Consider the following 14,534-nt stretch of genomic DNA (forward strand, 5'->3'; position numbering starts at 1 on the left):
TGTTTTGCTTGCATACATCTACACACCTTTCATTTTTTTAAGACTAAAACAAAAGATGGATTCATTGTTATTCTTAATTAAAAAGCACAACAACAATAAATCGGTAAGATACAATGACAAACTAGCTTACAAAACGTTTATTAACAAAAACGAATAAGATGAGGCATGGCACTCATGGTCAGTATTATACTGACTAATAAATTACAGAACGTTTAGCAAACACTGAGGAATCAAATAAATAAATAAATAAATAAAAGAGAGCCTCCATAGCTTAAGGTAAACAGCAAAGATACGTTTTTCAAAAATGAAAACAAAAAGAAAATAAAACTAACGGGTGACAGTGCTTGCATGTTTTTAACCCCCCCAAAAGAATACCAGCATGTTCACCTTCTCTGGTTTAAGAAGCGGTCTTTTACTTGACTTTCGCTTGAAAACCATCCATCGTTTCCTCAATATATGCGTCATTTTTGCTGCGCGCAGCTTCGCGCTCGTACTGACGCACCGAGTAGGTATACTCTCTAAGCGCTGTTCGTTATGCTTTCGTTTGCCCTTTGATGTTTCTCATATGCAACAGAAATTGAAGCGCTTATGAGTTGACCAACGCGGTGGTCGCACCAGTGCGACCGCACACAAAATTTAGTCGCACAGGCAGAAAAAATGGTCGCAGTCTGGAGCCCTACATATTAAAGTTCATAAGTGCAGCTTTGCTTTGTTTACAGCGGAAACCAAGAAAACGCTTTAACCGCCACCTGCTGACAGAGAGTGAATCTGTGTCTCATTCAGCTCTGCTGTTTCTCAAAGAAACGTACAGTATTTTGTCTAAGCAATAATAAAAGGACACATTTAATTTATTATTTGTCTTAAATCTCATTTTGTACAAAAAAAAAAAATTGTGAATAGAATCGTGAAATCAAAATCGTGAATCGAATCGTGAGTTGAGTGAATCGTTACATCCCTACTTGTCTTAGCAAACAACACTACTATGCCAACAGAAGCAATGTGCAGTCAAAACCAAAGCAAGTATTTTAACACCAACCCACATATTCTAGTGAGGCAAAAAGCTTTGTATTCCCAATGCAATCTCTGAAATATTAATGCATCCTGAAAAATCAGCTTTGCATCACAGGAACAAATGGCAATTTTACATTTTAAAATATATTCAATTAGAAAACAGTTACTTTAAACTGTAATAACATTACAGCTTTTGCCATATTTTTCAGCAAATAAATGCAGCCTTGGTGAGTGCAAAACTTTGTATTTTGAGTTGTGGCAATATGTTTTGTCTTTGTAGAACAACCAAGTCATACAACAGATGTGATACTTTTAATACCAACATTACCAACTCATAGCAAAATACGTAAATTATGTTTTTTCTGGTACATTTTTAAAAAAATAAAATATAAAAATTCTGAACGCAAAGCTCAATGGTTTTTCAAAAATTCAGTCCAGTACTTGAGATGTCACTCAAAATCATTTAACTGGCTTCAATTATATAAGGTTCTTGTGAAAACGGCTGTGGTTGTAAATTCCAGTTGCTGTGCTTAGTCCTGATGAGATGTGGTGTGCTGATTGAAAAACACCCTTGCCTTGTGGGAATAACAAAGGTGAGTGTAACAGCAAGTTAATGCATCTCTATGAGAGGTTAGTGGGTATAACACGTTTGGACCTGTTTAGACCCGTGTATAGCCAGGTGTAAATGGGGCCTAAGAGAGATCTCAAACAATACACAGGACCGATTCTGGGAGAACAACTTTCCCGTTGCCAGTAATACTTGTGCAATGTCACAACACTGGATGCCAGATGCGAAGATGAGAAACAAGCAGCCAGTAACAAAAGTAAATGGATTTTAGAAATGTCATTCACCCCCCCCTCCCCTCTCTTTTAATATATTTGTCATATAAACAAGCATGCTATAATAACAATAATCTTTAATGTTGATGCAACAAACACTGATTTTTCTGCACACCCACAGGTCCAAACACAGGAAGTGGATGACAGTCAGTTTAACACAGTAACCTAACCTCCGGGCCAGAGTATTTTACACCATGTTCCGAGTGAGAGCACTCTAAGCCCTCTTGGACTTGCACCATGCTTCCCATTCCAGCGGTGAAACATTATCCAGAACAGACGAGTGTTAAAGACTCCAGACAACATACATAAACCACTGAGTGAACCACCGTACATCATCACCTTGTAGCCTAACGACAGCATTTTGTAACATGATCAAAATATCCCGCAGAGCATTTATGAAACACTCAGATACCTTTCAGCATGGTACGTATTCTCATCTCAAGCGGAGATTAACATTTACCACAAAAATTCTTAATGAACCAAATAGAAATAATAAAATCTGAACAAAACTGCCACTCTACAGTACAACACCATAATGTAATGTGTGCGTGTCTGTGTGTATTACAAAACAGCCACAATGGGCTGATAATGCTTGTTGATTTGCACATCACCATTATTTATATGCTATATTACACAAAGTTCACTCTTTATATTTGATTGACCAAGGACCACTCGAAGACCGAGTGGAAAACCCAGAGTGGAATTAGAGCCGAGTAATTACAGAACACTATGAGCGGGAAGGGGAATTCTCTGTTGCTCCACTCCACTAACATGCTCTTCCAGATTGTTTTTTAGTTTTCGCGTTGCTTGGTGACAGCCAAAGTTTGTTGCTTTGGCTTATTTTCTTCCATTGGCGGAGAACAAACATATAAACTAACAAGCTATTTTTCCCCCCAGAAAAATTTTACTTAATATTAATAACAAGTTCAGCTTAATTGCTCTTCTGGTTAGATGCTTACTGTAACATACTTGTACTCTGCACAATGGCAAAGTTGAATCCAATCTAATCTACCCTTAGTTAACCTAATCCAGATATAACTGGGGAAAATTATGATATGGAAAGCTAAATAGGCACTGTTTTATTCAAGTTAATACTGTATTGAGGTACTTACAAAAGATATGCAAGCTGCCAAGAGAAGAATCCTCACTAAAAGATCCTCAAATTGCTCCACCACCAACTCCCACAGTGATTTTCCTGAAAACAAAGGCATGTGAATACATGATAATAAAGACCATGGTGTGACATGCATAAAATAAGGCGTTTAAAAAAAAACATGACAAAAGATTACCCTCTTCCGCAGGCAATTCTGTGGGACAGCCAAAGATTCACAGCATGGGGGGGGACATCAAAAAAAAAATTAGATCCTGAAAGTTCAGGTACAGTAAAAAAAAAACTCTGCATCATTTAGGCTTAACAGCAAAGGACAATTGAGATTTTAACTTCACTGCAAAAAAACAAAACAACAAAGCAGGTTGTTTATATCTACAACACTAATTTCTGGCCAAATCTGTAAGAATACTCGCTGGTGGCGAGCAGCGCCTTCATTTCGGACACATGCCGGCTGATGAAACGAATATCGCCGCATGTGCGCCTGCTCTTTCACGGGCCTAACAATGCTCTTACACTACATGAACATCGCGAAATCATCTAAACTTCTCTGCTTTCTATTGTACTGCCAATCCCAGTTTCCTCTGTTAGCATTAGCCGGGCCACGCTCGCTCGCTCACTCACCGTTCGGTCCCCATTTCTCCCGCTGACGCTTCATTTGCTCCAGGCCGAGCCCAGTGCTCTCGTTCACGGCGAAATGGCTGTAAACTTCATCCACGGTTTTCGTATGTGCGTTCTCCATCGTGGACGGACGAACGGACACGCTGATTATGAACGGACTCGCAACCCCCCACAAACAGGCTCCTTCAAAGCCTTCAGTCCTGACTCCCAAGACCTTCGGACCCAAAACTTGATCCAAAAACAACCGTAGTGACTTCAAATAAACAGTATACGATAAAAGCCAATGTTAACTTTTTAGTTCGGGCGTTTAATATGATGAAAAGGTAAAAACCCGGACTAATTCAACCAAAAATTACACAACGCGCATCGCAAACTCGCTGGTTGTTCTTGATCTTGAAGTTTTTTCGATGCCTGCTGGGAGTCCTAGTGTCCTTATGATGTGCTAGATAACCAAACGAAGCCCTTAAATAGTCTTTCGGGTCTATCCTCGGCTCATTCCCGTAAACTGCAGCACAGTGCCGGTGTTCGCAGCTCTAGCACCATCAGCACCAATCGCGTGTCTCCGCTGTGCCGCTCTCCTGATCCGCATGCACTGCTCTCGCTCTCCGCATGTGGAATGCGTTCATTGGCTGCGCGGACTCCGGAAATCCCGTTCCTTCCTTTGACTTTTCTTCGTCACGTCAGTGTGGATCAGCTGATCCTCTTGGCCGACGTCACTCCAGATGAAGAAGGGTGTAGTGTAGCAACCAAATGTCCCTGATATGCATAATGTTATGATGTTAGAGGTGGGGGTTTTGATTGATGCAAGAGACTCGAATCTTTTGAACAAAAAGATTCCTTCACCGACACATTCACATAGTTACGCCGCTAGGTGGCGACATTAAATGCTGAATTACTGAATCAGGCACATAACCATTTGCTAAAATTTGCAAGTCTAAAAATCTGTTATTAATTCTGTTCTGTTATTTTATTATCATTGAGATACTATTATAGTTTTTATTAATATTTTGAAATAGTTTACAGTTTTATATCTTCTATTTAAATTTTAGTTAAAGCTTTATTAGCTATTTTTGTCATTTTTTTATGTTAATATTTTTATTATTTTTATTTTAGTTTTTTATTACATCAAGTAAAACTAAATGTGTGTGTGTGGGTGTGTGTGTGTGTGTGTGTGTGTGTGTGCAGTTTACAACATTTCTCATATATATGCAATACAAAAAAAAACATACTTTGCAGGTTTGTCTTGTGTTCTGGTTCAAATGTTGGTGTTTAAACTTTTTTTTAAAGATTTTTTTCCTCAGGATGGCTAAACTAAAATATAATTATAAAAATATAATTTATCTTAGATAAGTCTGACTGGTTAAACAGATAGTCATGCAGCCAAACAATTAAATATTTCTTTATTTCTTCTTAGATTGGTGTAAGATACAATGTTGAAAGCAAGCTTCATTTTCTTCACACAGGGCTTTGAGGTGCACACTGTTTTTCACTATTACCCAGGCATCATTGGGAGAAAAAGCTTAAACTTGAACATACAAGATAAGGCCACTCACTGCACAGTCTCACTGATGAAAAGGAGGAATGAAACAACATCATAAGATTTACTTGGACCCAGGGTCTGCAGCCATTTTGCAACACTACAGGCTCAGATAAAAAGATATGAAACAGCTAAATTAGTTTTGCCAAAGCTGGGTTGTCATGGAGATATGACATGGTGCTTTCCATGTCACTTGTTTATAAGTTGAGCTAATAGTCAGATGTGATTCTTTCCACTATTATTTGGAAGATAAATTCTGATTATTGATTCAGGTTCTGAAAGTTGTTTAGAACACTTATGGATGAACACACACACACACACACACACACACACACACACACAAATTACTGTACACTGACGTCCCTAGTTTCATAAAAGTTGATTTGGCTTATGGAAACAGAAATGTCCAAAAAAAGGCAATCAGCATAATCTTACAGCTCAGATTCACAGCCCATCTGTCGAGATCTCTGACAATTGCAGTAGAAGGTGATTTTCCCTGACTGACACTATCTTGCATATCATGACACTTTAATCTCAATTTAGCCTGTTCTCTACTGGTTTATTCTAGATGAAAATAGCTGAGGGCTGAGGTGATGGTCCAGATATGTTCTCAGATTAGGTCTATGTAGAGTTTCAAACTATATACCATATAATTTATACCATACCATGACCATATAAAATGTATTATAAAATATATTATATTATCTGCTTCCCATGGTCAGCTAATTTCTGTAAATATCTGATCATTTTAAAATTTTGACTTACGGGCCTGAAATGCCATAAAAATGAATGTAGTTGTTAGGGGGTTTTTATGCTCATAATTTTAAGGCATAGAATGTTTTGAATCTAAAATGGTTGAAAATTGTTTATGCAGAAAACATGAATGACCAGAAAAATCATAGAACTTTAAAAGGTTATGGATACCTGGATGCTCATTTAAGTAACAGTTAAAATATCTGCAAACCTTAAAAGTATATAGTTTACCAAAAAAAAAAACATTTTCTGAACATTTACTCACCTGTAGGCCATCCAAGATTTGCATCTTCATCAGAACAGATTCAGAGAAATTTAGTTTTACATCACTTGTTCACCAATGGATCCTCTGCAGTGAATGGGTGCCGTCATAATGAGAGTTCTAACAGCTGATAAAAACATTCACAATAATCCATGAGTAATCCACACGACTTCAGTCTATCAGTTAATGTCTTGTGAAGTGAAAAGCTGCGTGTCTATCCATATTATAGATATTATAGGATAGATTTTTTTCACTGAAGGAAGGGTTATGGATTATGGATTTGTATTTTAGCCAGAAGCTACGATTTAAAGTTAAAACATCTGGACTTGTTTCTTACACAACTGTTCACACACAAATGCTGATTGTTGATCTGGAGTCATGTGGATAATTGTGATGTAATGACGGCACCCATTCACTCCACTGGTGAGCAAGTGATGTAATGCTAAATTTCTTTGAATCTATTCCAATAAAGAAACAAACTCAGTAAATCAATAGATTTCAGTCAATTAGATTTTTTTTCGGTCAACTATTGCTTCAAAAAGAAAGTATGAATATCAAACTATTAAATACATTAGGCATAAAACTGCTACAATAACATCCCCAGTAAGCTTAAAGCAAAAGATGTTCCCTTTTGTATTGCAATTCTGTTCGCTAAAAAGGTCAGCCGAGCTAGTAATAGCCCATTTATCACACACCTCATGACTGACACATTAATTGCAGCAGGCTTGAGAGAGAAAGAACAGCTCGGTCAGCATCTCAATGAAGTGTCAAGCTGTTTGGCCCATCCTGTTTGCAAGATTTAAATGCATTTTGTGGATTTATGTCTGTAATGGCTTCCAATTAGCTACAAGTTTCTTAAAATAATACAGTAGGTTTAAATGTCCTAGAATTCAGAATTGTTAACCATTAACTAGCATTTTTCTATTTGTGTAGTAGTCGTGGTGGTTTAAACAGATGGCTTCTTCTGTTGGATGCGAAAGATGAGTTGGATTGGTTGAATTAGTAATAAGGCATCCAACAGTTCATGAGAAGAGTCAAATGTTTCCATAAGATTGCACTGTATTCAGTGTACCATCGCTTCTCTGTGTAATACAGTGGGTTGACTGTTGCATGCTAAACATGTCAACAAAAGATAAGGCACAAGACAAATCTCTGGTAACCATGAGACAGACAGATCTGAGAGGTAAATTGTTCCTCAACGTGTGTGCCATCAGAGGAAACATGCCAGGAAGTGTACACAAAGTCCTCCTTTTGTCACCTGAGCGTGGCTGTTTATTCAGAAACCCATCCCCTTGTTTGAGTTTCACGGATGTGGAATGTAGTTGCTAACATCTCTTTCCCATATTCAGTCTATGTTTGGTATCAGTTTCTGGGCTGGGAGCCAAATGTTTGCCTTTTATGGTTCTGTAAAAAAGCAAATGTAAGATTCTGGCATGTCAGGAGGATTGTAAAGCTCTCATGATAAAGGATGGGCCAGGCTTGGTGAATCCACTCAGATTCACTGATTAAGGCTGATCTGAAGACACAGTTAAACTCAGTTTTGACATATAAAGATATTTTATCAAATTAACAAGCATATATTATATTTTTATCATTTATTAGTAACTAAAATTAAACTAAACCACAAAATGTCTTCTACTAAGTGTCTTTTACCTAGGGATGTTTTGGGACAAAGTGACAAGTGAGCAGTTACTGCCATCTAGTGTATTGTATTTGTCATTGCAGGAAACATGTACAATTATTAGCCTAAGCTATGCACTCTAATACAAGTCCGTAAAATAGGTCCTAATGTACTGTGTTAATATGAATGAATTGTCCGTATTGATTCTTCACAGGTGTCTACTTGCATTTTGTTGTGTTTAAGGGTTAAAGGAAACGGCGTTATCCGTAACTTAATAGATAATGTCCTGGTAGAAAGGACAGTAATGTTGTAGCTACTGTAATATGCAGTACAACTTCTCCCTTTTTTAAAAGGATTTGTACTGTGCAACTCTCAACACTGTTTTAAAAATTCATTTAAGGTGGTGTAATGCATTTATTAACTTAGAAACTTGTCTTTACTCTTTAAATTTACTTTGAAATACACTTTTTCAAAATGGAGAAGGCACAGACAATGTATACCAGTGTTATTTTAGTATTATTTATATACTATAATATAGTATAATATAATATCACAATTCTTAATTAGCTTTTATTTAGGCTATTTATGTATTTTTTTCGGTTTTTATTATTGAACTAAAATTTTCATTTTAGTTTTAGTAATTTTTTGTGCTACGTTTTTTATTAGTAGTTTTATATTTCGTTTTTTTAGCTTTCCTATTATTTCAGTTTTAATATTAGTGATTTTAGTAGCCTTTGCTACTCTGCCACCATTGCGCATTCTAATCATTTTAATACGTTTTTAAGTTTTACATTTTCATCTAATACTTATATACTTCAGCTTTATTTCAGTTACCGAAAGTGATTTTTAAAGGTTTTAGTTTTAGTTAATAAGAACACCGCTACACATTTGTAATTGTGTGCATATTCGACATCTATTCACAATTTATTATTGTTAAAAATAAAAAAAAATGATATTTGCGATTTAAGGTTTATTTCTGTTCATGAGAAAATATATAACCTATATTTTCAGCAGAATGATCAACAAGGTTGTTTGGTCGCGTTTACTTTGGCTGTGTTTCGAAACCTAGTGAGACATCTACATAGACAGCAAATTTGGTCGCCATGGGAGCGTGCTGCATTTTTTGGCCATCCACTCGGAACGCGCCCAAAAAGATGCCCAAAACTGCTGTAGTAGGCAGCTACCAAGTGACACACAGCCTTGAGGTCAGTGCCAGTATCACATGTATCGCTTCTCGGCGCATGTGAAGTAGATATCAAATACACACTGCCGAAGTGCTGCGTGTCGAACAACTTTGATTGCCAACATTGATTTCTCTGACTATATTTCGTCCCATTTTCGTTTGGAGACATTATTTATTTTGTTAACATTAGTTGAAATAAAATGACTGAGCAGTCGGCCCTGCTTCTGCGAAAACAGCTAGCAGGTACGTTAGGTGGCTAACTGTTAGCGTGAGTAGTGCAAAATTATGTTATACTATTTTTATCCATATCATCTGTACTAACAAAATTACATAGTGTGTAACGAAACGCACGGTCAGTGTTTGTGTAAGAGCTTATGGGCTTCGTATTTCCACTTGTAAAGTATAATAAGGTCAGAAGGCTTTGCTAGCATGCTAGCGCCTAATAAGTTGGTGAGGTATAAACATGTTGATCATCAATCTTAAACCTTTTATTAAAAAACCCCCCCTACTTTTTCAACATTATTTTTAGTTTACTGGTCATAGTATCAGTTGAAACGTGTATGCAGTAGACAAGTTAGGAAACATAAACGAGGAATCGCATTTCGTTTTTTACCTTATTTGATACAATTACATGCATATTAGTACATAACAAGCTTTGGTCTTCACACCTATTTATTCCTCAATCGTTTTTAATGCCTCAAGTGATCACAACATTATTAATGTATATTATGAAAATAGAGATTTTGCAAGGTAAAACTTATTAGTTAATTAGTGTTAGATTAACTTTAAGCTCTCATTAGCAGAAAATGTAATCTAATATCCAATATTGCCAGATACGAATTATAAATTACAAATATATATCTATATATTTTTTGTCATCAGCATGTATATACCTCACCAACTTAGTCAAAGCCTTTTGACATTAATTTTCTTTTACAAGTGTAAATACAAAGCGTGTGTATATATATATATATATATGCATGTACATGTGTGTGTGTATATATATATATATATATATATATATATATATACACACACACATGTACATGCATATATATATATATATATACACACGCTTTGTATTTACACTTGTAAAAGAAAATTAATGTCAAAAGGCTTTGACTAAGTTGGTGAGGTATATACATGCTGATGACAAAAAATATATAGATATATATTTGTAATTTATAATTCGTATCTGGCAATATTGGATATTAGATTACATTTTCTGCTAATGAGAGCTTAAAGTTAATCTAACACTAATTAACTAATAAGTTTTACCTTGCAAAATCTCTATTTTCATAATATACATTAATAATGTTGTGATCACTTGAGGCATCAGGGTCTAGACTTTGACATGTCTATATACACCCACAACAATAGGTGGCGCCAAATACACATGTGTAATGCGTGTTGTAAAGATCGCGAGTAAAAACAAAAGAAGCAGAAAACCTTACAGCTGCACGAGTCGTGACTGTCAGGTTAGCCTGATGGCACCAAACTCCCTTTGTGATTTTAAAACGTAAGACAGTACCCAGATTTGAAGACTACAGTAAGATTTAACTTCTCCTGTTAATAAGATTTTGGTAGGCTACTATTTTAGATGGATAGCCTAAATGTCCTAATTCAGGTGGGCTACCTGTTTTATTATTTTTTTTTTTTTATGGTATATCAAAAAGTGTATATTTTTTAAATGTGATTGTTGGTACATTTTACCAGTTTTTACCATACTTTCAAAACAAAAATTTAAATAGGAAAAATATGCAATATGAAAATAATTGAAGACAAAATGTGTTTTACTGAGAAAAAACAAGATTTGTTTTTAAAAAAAAGCCTTTTTCCAAAAGGTACATCTGGAAAAAGGGGGGTCGTCTTATAATCAGGGTCGTCTTATATTCGGGCTAATATGGTAATTTATGGGCTAATCTTCATTTTTGGGTGAACTAACCTTTTAAGATACATTGAAATAATGTGTCTTTTTTGTCTTACAGAGCTCAACAAAAACCCAGTGGAAGGTTTTTCTGCTGGTCTGATTGATGATGATGATATCTATCAGTGGGAGGTTGTTGTGATCGGCCCTCAAGACACATTGTTGTAAGTAACCAATCCTGTTACCAGCCATGTGGTGTTTGGGTTTAGCTATAAGATTGGCCGGTTGACTAATCTAGTCTTCTACAAAGCACAGATCACTTCTAACCAAACCGTTTACTCACTTTTTCTGGTTTTGATTTACAGCGAAGGTGGATTTTTTAAGGCACATCTCATTTTCCCTCATGATTACCCACTTCGGCCCCCCAAGATGAAGTTTATTACAGAGATTTGGCATCCTAATGGTGAGTGCATGTTGGTGAAATCACTGTCCCTTATAGCGGCTGACACTGATATTATTCATCATCTCTAACCAGTCGCGAAGAACGGAGATGTGTGCATTTCCATCCTACATGAACCAGGAGAGGACAAATTTGGCTATGAGAAACCTGAGGAGCGTTGGCTGCCCATCCACACTGTAGAGACCATCATGATTAGCGTGATCTCCATGTTAGCTGATCCCAATGGTGACTCGCCAGCCAATGTGGACGCAGCTGTAAGTTTACTGATTTGTGATAATATATTGAATCATGTTTTATAACAAGTCACCATGATATCAAAATGAACATTACGTTTTTGCGATGTGATCAGAAGGTACAGTAAAAATTATTTACATATTTTAGGGAGTAGGGTTAAAGGAACACTCCACTATTTTTGAAAATGGGCTCATTTTCGAACTCCCCTAGAGTTAAACAGTTGAGTTTTACCGTTTTCGAATCCATTCAGCCGATCTCCGGGTCTGGCGGTAGCACTTTTAGCTGTAGCTTAGCATAGATAATTTAATCTGATTAGACCGTTAGCATCTCGCTCAAAAATGACCAAAGAGTTTCAATATTTTTCCTTCTTTAAAACTAAGACTCTTCTGTAGTTACATTGTGTACCAAGACCGACGGAAAATGAAAAGTTGCGATTTTCTAGGCCGATATGGCTAGGAACTATACTCTCATTCCGGTGTAATAATCAAGGAACTTTGCTGCCGTACCATGGGTGCAGCAGGCGCAATGATATTACGCAGCGCCTGAAAATAGGCTAACTTCCGTCAACATAACCAACGTGACCACCTGCTTGCGTGCTGGGAACTATTTTCGTAATATCAGTTATATAATTATATAGTTCCTAGCCATATCGGCCTAGAAAATCGCAACTTTTTTTTTTTATAAAACAAATTAAAAAGTAGTGGAGATTGGTTGGTAATTATAATTTCAAACTTTGAAGTGTTGCTAATGCAACTGATTGTGTGCTCCCTAGACATTTAAATTTAGAGAACATAGTGATGAATTGCATTCCCTTCAGTTTATTCCTTAAGTTTACTTTACTTGGTTTTAAATAAAACATGCAGAAACCTTGTCATTTATAATAAATACTGAAATATTCCATAAAAATAAGAATATTTCATAGTAACTTCATCCATTCATCAAAATGTACTAAATGTAATGAGATTATATATATATATATATATATATATATATAGGAAATGCAGCCTTTCTAAAATGTTGGCACATAGACAATGCATTACTATAACATACATTATTATTGTAAAAAATGGTTACATCATTAATGGTAAATAATGAATGATTTTAAAAAGAAGCATTACCATTTAAGCATCCACATCCTGGATGAAAAACTCTTCAAAAAGTGCCGGTTATGACCATCATAGATCCAATTCCTGATGAATAAAATCAAGTCCCACATGTATTTTATTTTAATTTTTTTCTAATTTCACTCCAAAATGTCACTTTATTTAAAAATAATAAATAAATGTCCTTCTGAAGCAATGACTGAAACTCTCTCATTTGTATTTGTATTGGCTTGCAGAAAGAATGGCGAGAGGATCCCAACGGTGAGTTCAAGAGGAAAGTTGCCCGCTGTGTGAGGAAGAGCCAAGAAATGGCATTTGACTAGACGCTCCATCACCGTTACATTTGTTTAGTACATATCAGTTCCCATCTCCATATCTTGAGGTCAAAAACAGATGTTTCAATTTCAGGATTTATTTCGGCATTGATTTTAAAGCCCATGACAAGCTCATACCAATTTAATAGGTTTAACTATGTGTTGAATTACATTTATGTGTGGCAAAGCTTCATCATGTAAATTGAATTCTAACCAGCCCCCTGGATATGTCAACATTAATAGGCGATCACCTATATTTTAGTCACCAGTTATTTGGGTCTGCACCATTTAGGGATATCAGAGCAAAGCCACCGTAGAATAATATATATAAAAAAAAATTTTTTTTATCTGAATGTGTGAGTTATAGCACGTTTCGTTAATACCAATTACCCTCCACCCTCTAGTGTGTCTGAATTATTTATTATCTTAATTATGATGAAATGTACTGCATGACACTTGTTTTGATTCGCTTTTTTTTTTTATCTGCCACTGAGCCATCAATTTTGAACAGTCTTTTATGCAATTTTGGCGTGTTTTGTGCGTTTATGGTACTAGTAGAGGCTGATGGTCAGAATCGATGCTGATTTCCCTTCTCACTGTCGGACAGCCCTATTCCCTTAAAAAAAACAACAAAACAATACCGCAGATGTCTCTCAAAGGGCCATCTCTTTCTCTGCTGCCTTAAGTTGTTCTCCTATCGGAAAGGAAAATTGTATTCAGTGATGTCAAGTCCGTTTCAATGTCTAGTCAGTTTTTGAGCTGGAATCCTCTTTTGGACAAACCAAAAAGTTAAGATATTTGCATGAGAGACAGAGAATATTTTTTTGTATAAATGGTAAGCTCAAAAGCTGTATTTTTTGTGTATGTAAATATGATGTATTGTACCATAGCTCTATCAGTCATTTGTTTGTGATGTCCCCCCCTCCACCACATGTAGTTTTGTAATCTCATTTATGACTGTATCCTGTTCACTCTTCTGTTCCCTGAAGGTCCTATCATGTAATTGCTCATTAAAATGTAGCATTTGTCTTACATATCTAGTGTTTGTCCTTATGTTTTATTCTCTTTTAGTCTTGCCTTTGTCCTGTTGATGTCTTGTCAGTCGTGTAAATTGCAGTTACCTCAATATCTTCTAAAGGTGCATACGATTCTTGATAACACATCTTTTAGGATCTTGTTTGAGTGAGGTTTGTTTGGTGTTGTGTACTAATGCAAATTTATTTTTATTGTTCAAAAGACTGAATTTTAAGCAATAAGTTGTGCATTTTCAGTTGGTCTTGGTCATGTTTTGATTTGATTCAGTGGTGTGTTACTGGTGTGAAACACTTTCCTCCAGTTTGTGTGGTGCTTGGCAGAATATTGATTTTTGAGCACTAAATATGAAGGAATGTAATTTCTTTCTGCAGCAATCATTTATGCTCTTTAATAAGTTCAGATAAATAAATTATGAACTCACTACACACCAAGTTATTGTGTTGTTATTGTGAAACTACTGAAACTGAAAATATTAATTGACTGTGTCAATTGAAATAAGGCTGAAATAAAATATTAGATGAAAAACTTAGAAATTAGTGCATGCATCCCCCCCCCCCAAAAAAGAATTCTGTTGTCACTAACCCT

The 14,534-nt window shown here is 35.9% G+C and overlaps 2 protein-coding genes across 2 annotated transcripts in view; one reads left to right on the forward strand and one right to left on the reverse strand.

The window, feature by feature from the left end:
• The window catches only part of LOC107707136 (sarcoplasmic/endoplasmic reticulum calcium ATPase 2), a 36,378-nt gene extending 32,147 nt beyond the window's left edge, over positions 1-4,231 (reverse strand). Inside the window, exons 1-3 of the mRNA XM_016511048.1 lie at positions 3,584-4,231; positions 3,141-3,158; positions 2,964-3,046 (exon numbers count right to left, since the gene is read on the reverse strand). Coding sequence (XP_016366534.1) covers positions 2,964-3,046; positions 3,141-3,158; positions 3,584-3,701 — 219 coding nt within the window. The 5' untranslated portion in view covers positions 3,702-4,231. The remainder of the gene's footprint in view (positions 1-2,963; positions 3,047-3,140; positions 3,159-3,583) is intronic.
• A 4,761-nt stretch (positions 4,232-8,992) lies between these two features.
• On the forward strand, positions 8,993-13,821 carry ube2g1b (ubiquitin-conjugating enzyme E2G 1b (UBC7 homolog, yeast)). The gene is made up of 5 exons (XM_016511049.1): positions 8,993-9,179; positions 10,925-11,027; positions 11,169-11,266; positions 11,339-11,517; positions 12,837-13,821. The coding sequence occupies exons 1-5, from the start codon at positions 9,137-9,139 to the stop codon at positions 12,921-12,923; spliced, it is 510 nt and encodes a 169-aa protein (XP_016366535.1). The 5' UTR covers positions 8,993-9,136; the 3' UTR covers positions 12,924-13,821.
• Positions 13,822-14,534: the final 713 nt, after the last annotated feature.

This window comes from Sinocyclocheilus rhinocerous, unplaced genomic scaffold (genome assembly GCF_001515625.1).
Source record: "Sinocyclocheilus rhinocerous isolate Xijiao unplaced genomic scaffold, SAMN03320098_v1.1 scaffold1557, whole genome shotgun sequence".
Lineage (NCBI taxonomy): Eukaryota > Metazoa > Chordata > Actinopteri > Cypriniformes > Cyprinidae > Sinocyclocheilus > Sinocyclocheilus rhinocerous.

Excerpts from the sequence above, each read along its gene's own strand:
- ube2g1b (XM_016511049.1), top strand. The coding sequence starts at position 9,137 with ATGACTGAGCAGTCGGCCCTGCTTCTGCGAAAACAGCTAGCAG. Across the intron at positions 9,180-10,924 it reads TCTGCGAAAACAGCTAGCAG|AGCTCAACAAAAACCCAGTG; the intron begins GTACGTTAGGTG and ends TTTGTCTTACAG. Across the intron at positions 11,028-11,168 it reads GGCCCTCAAGACACATTGTT|CGAAGGTGGATTTTTTAAGG; the intron begins GTAAGTAACCAA and ends TTTGATTTACAG.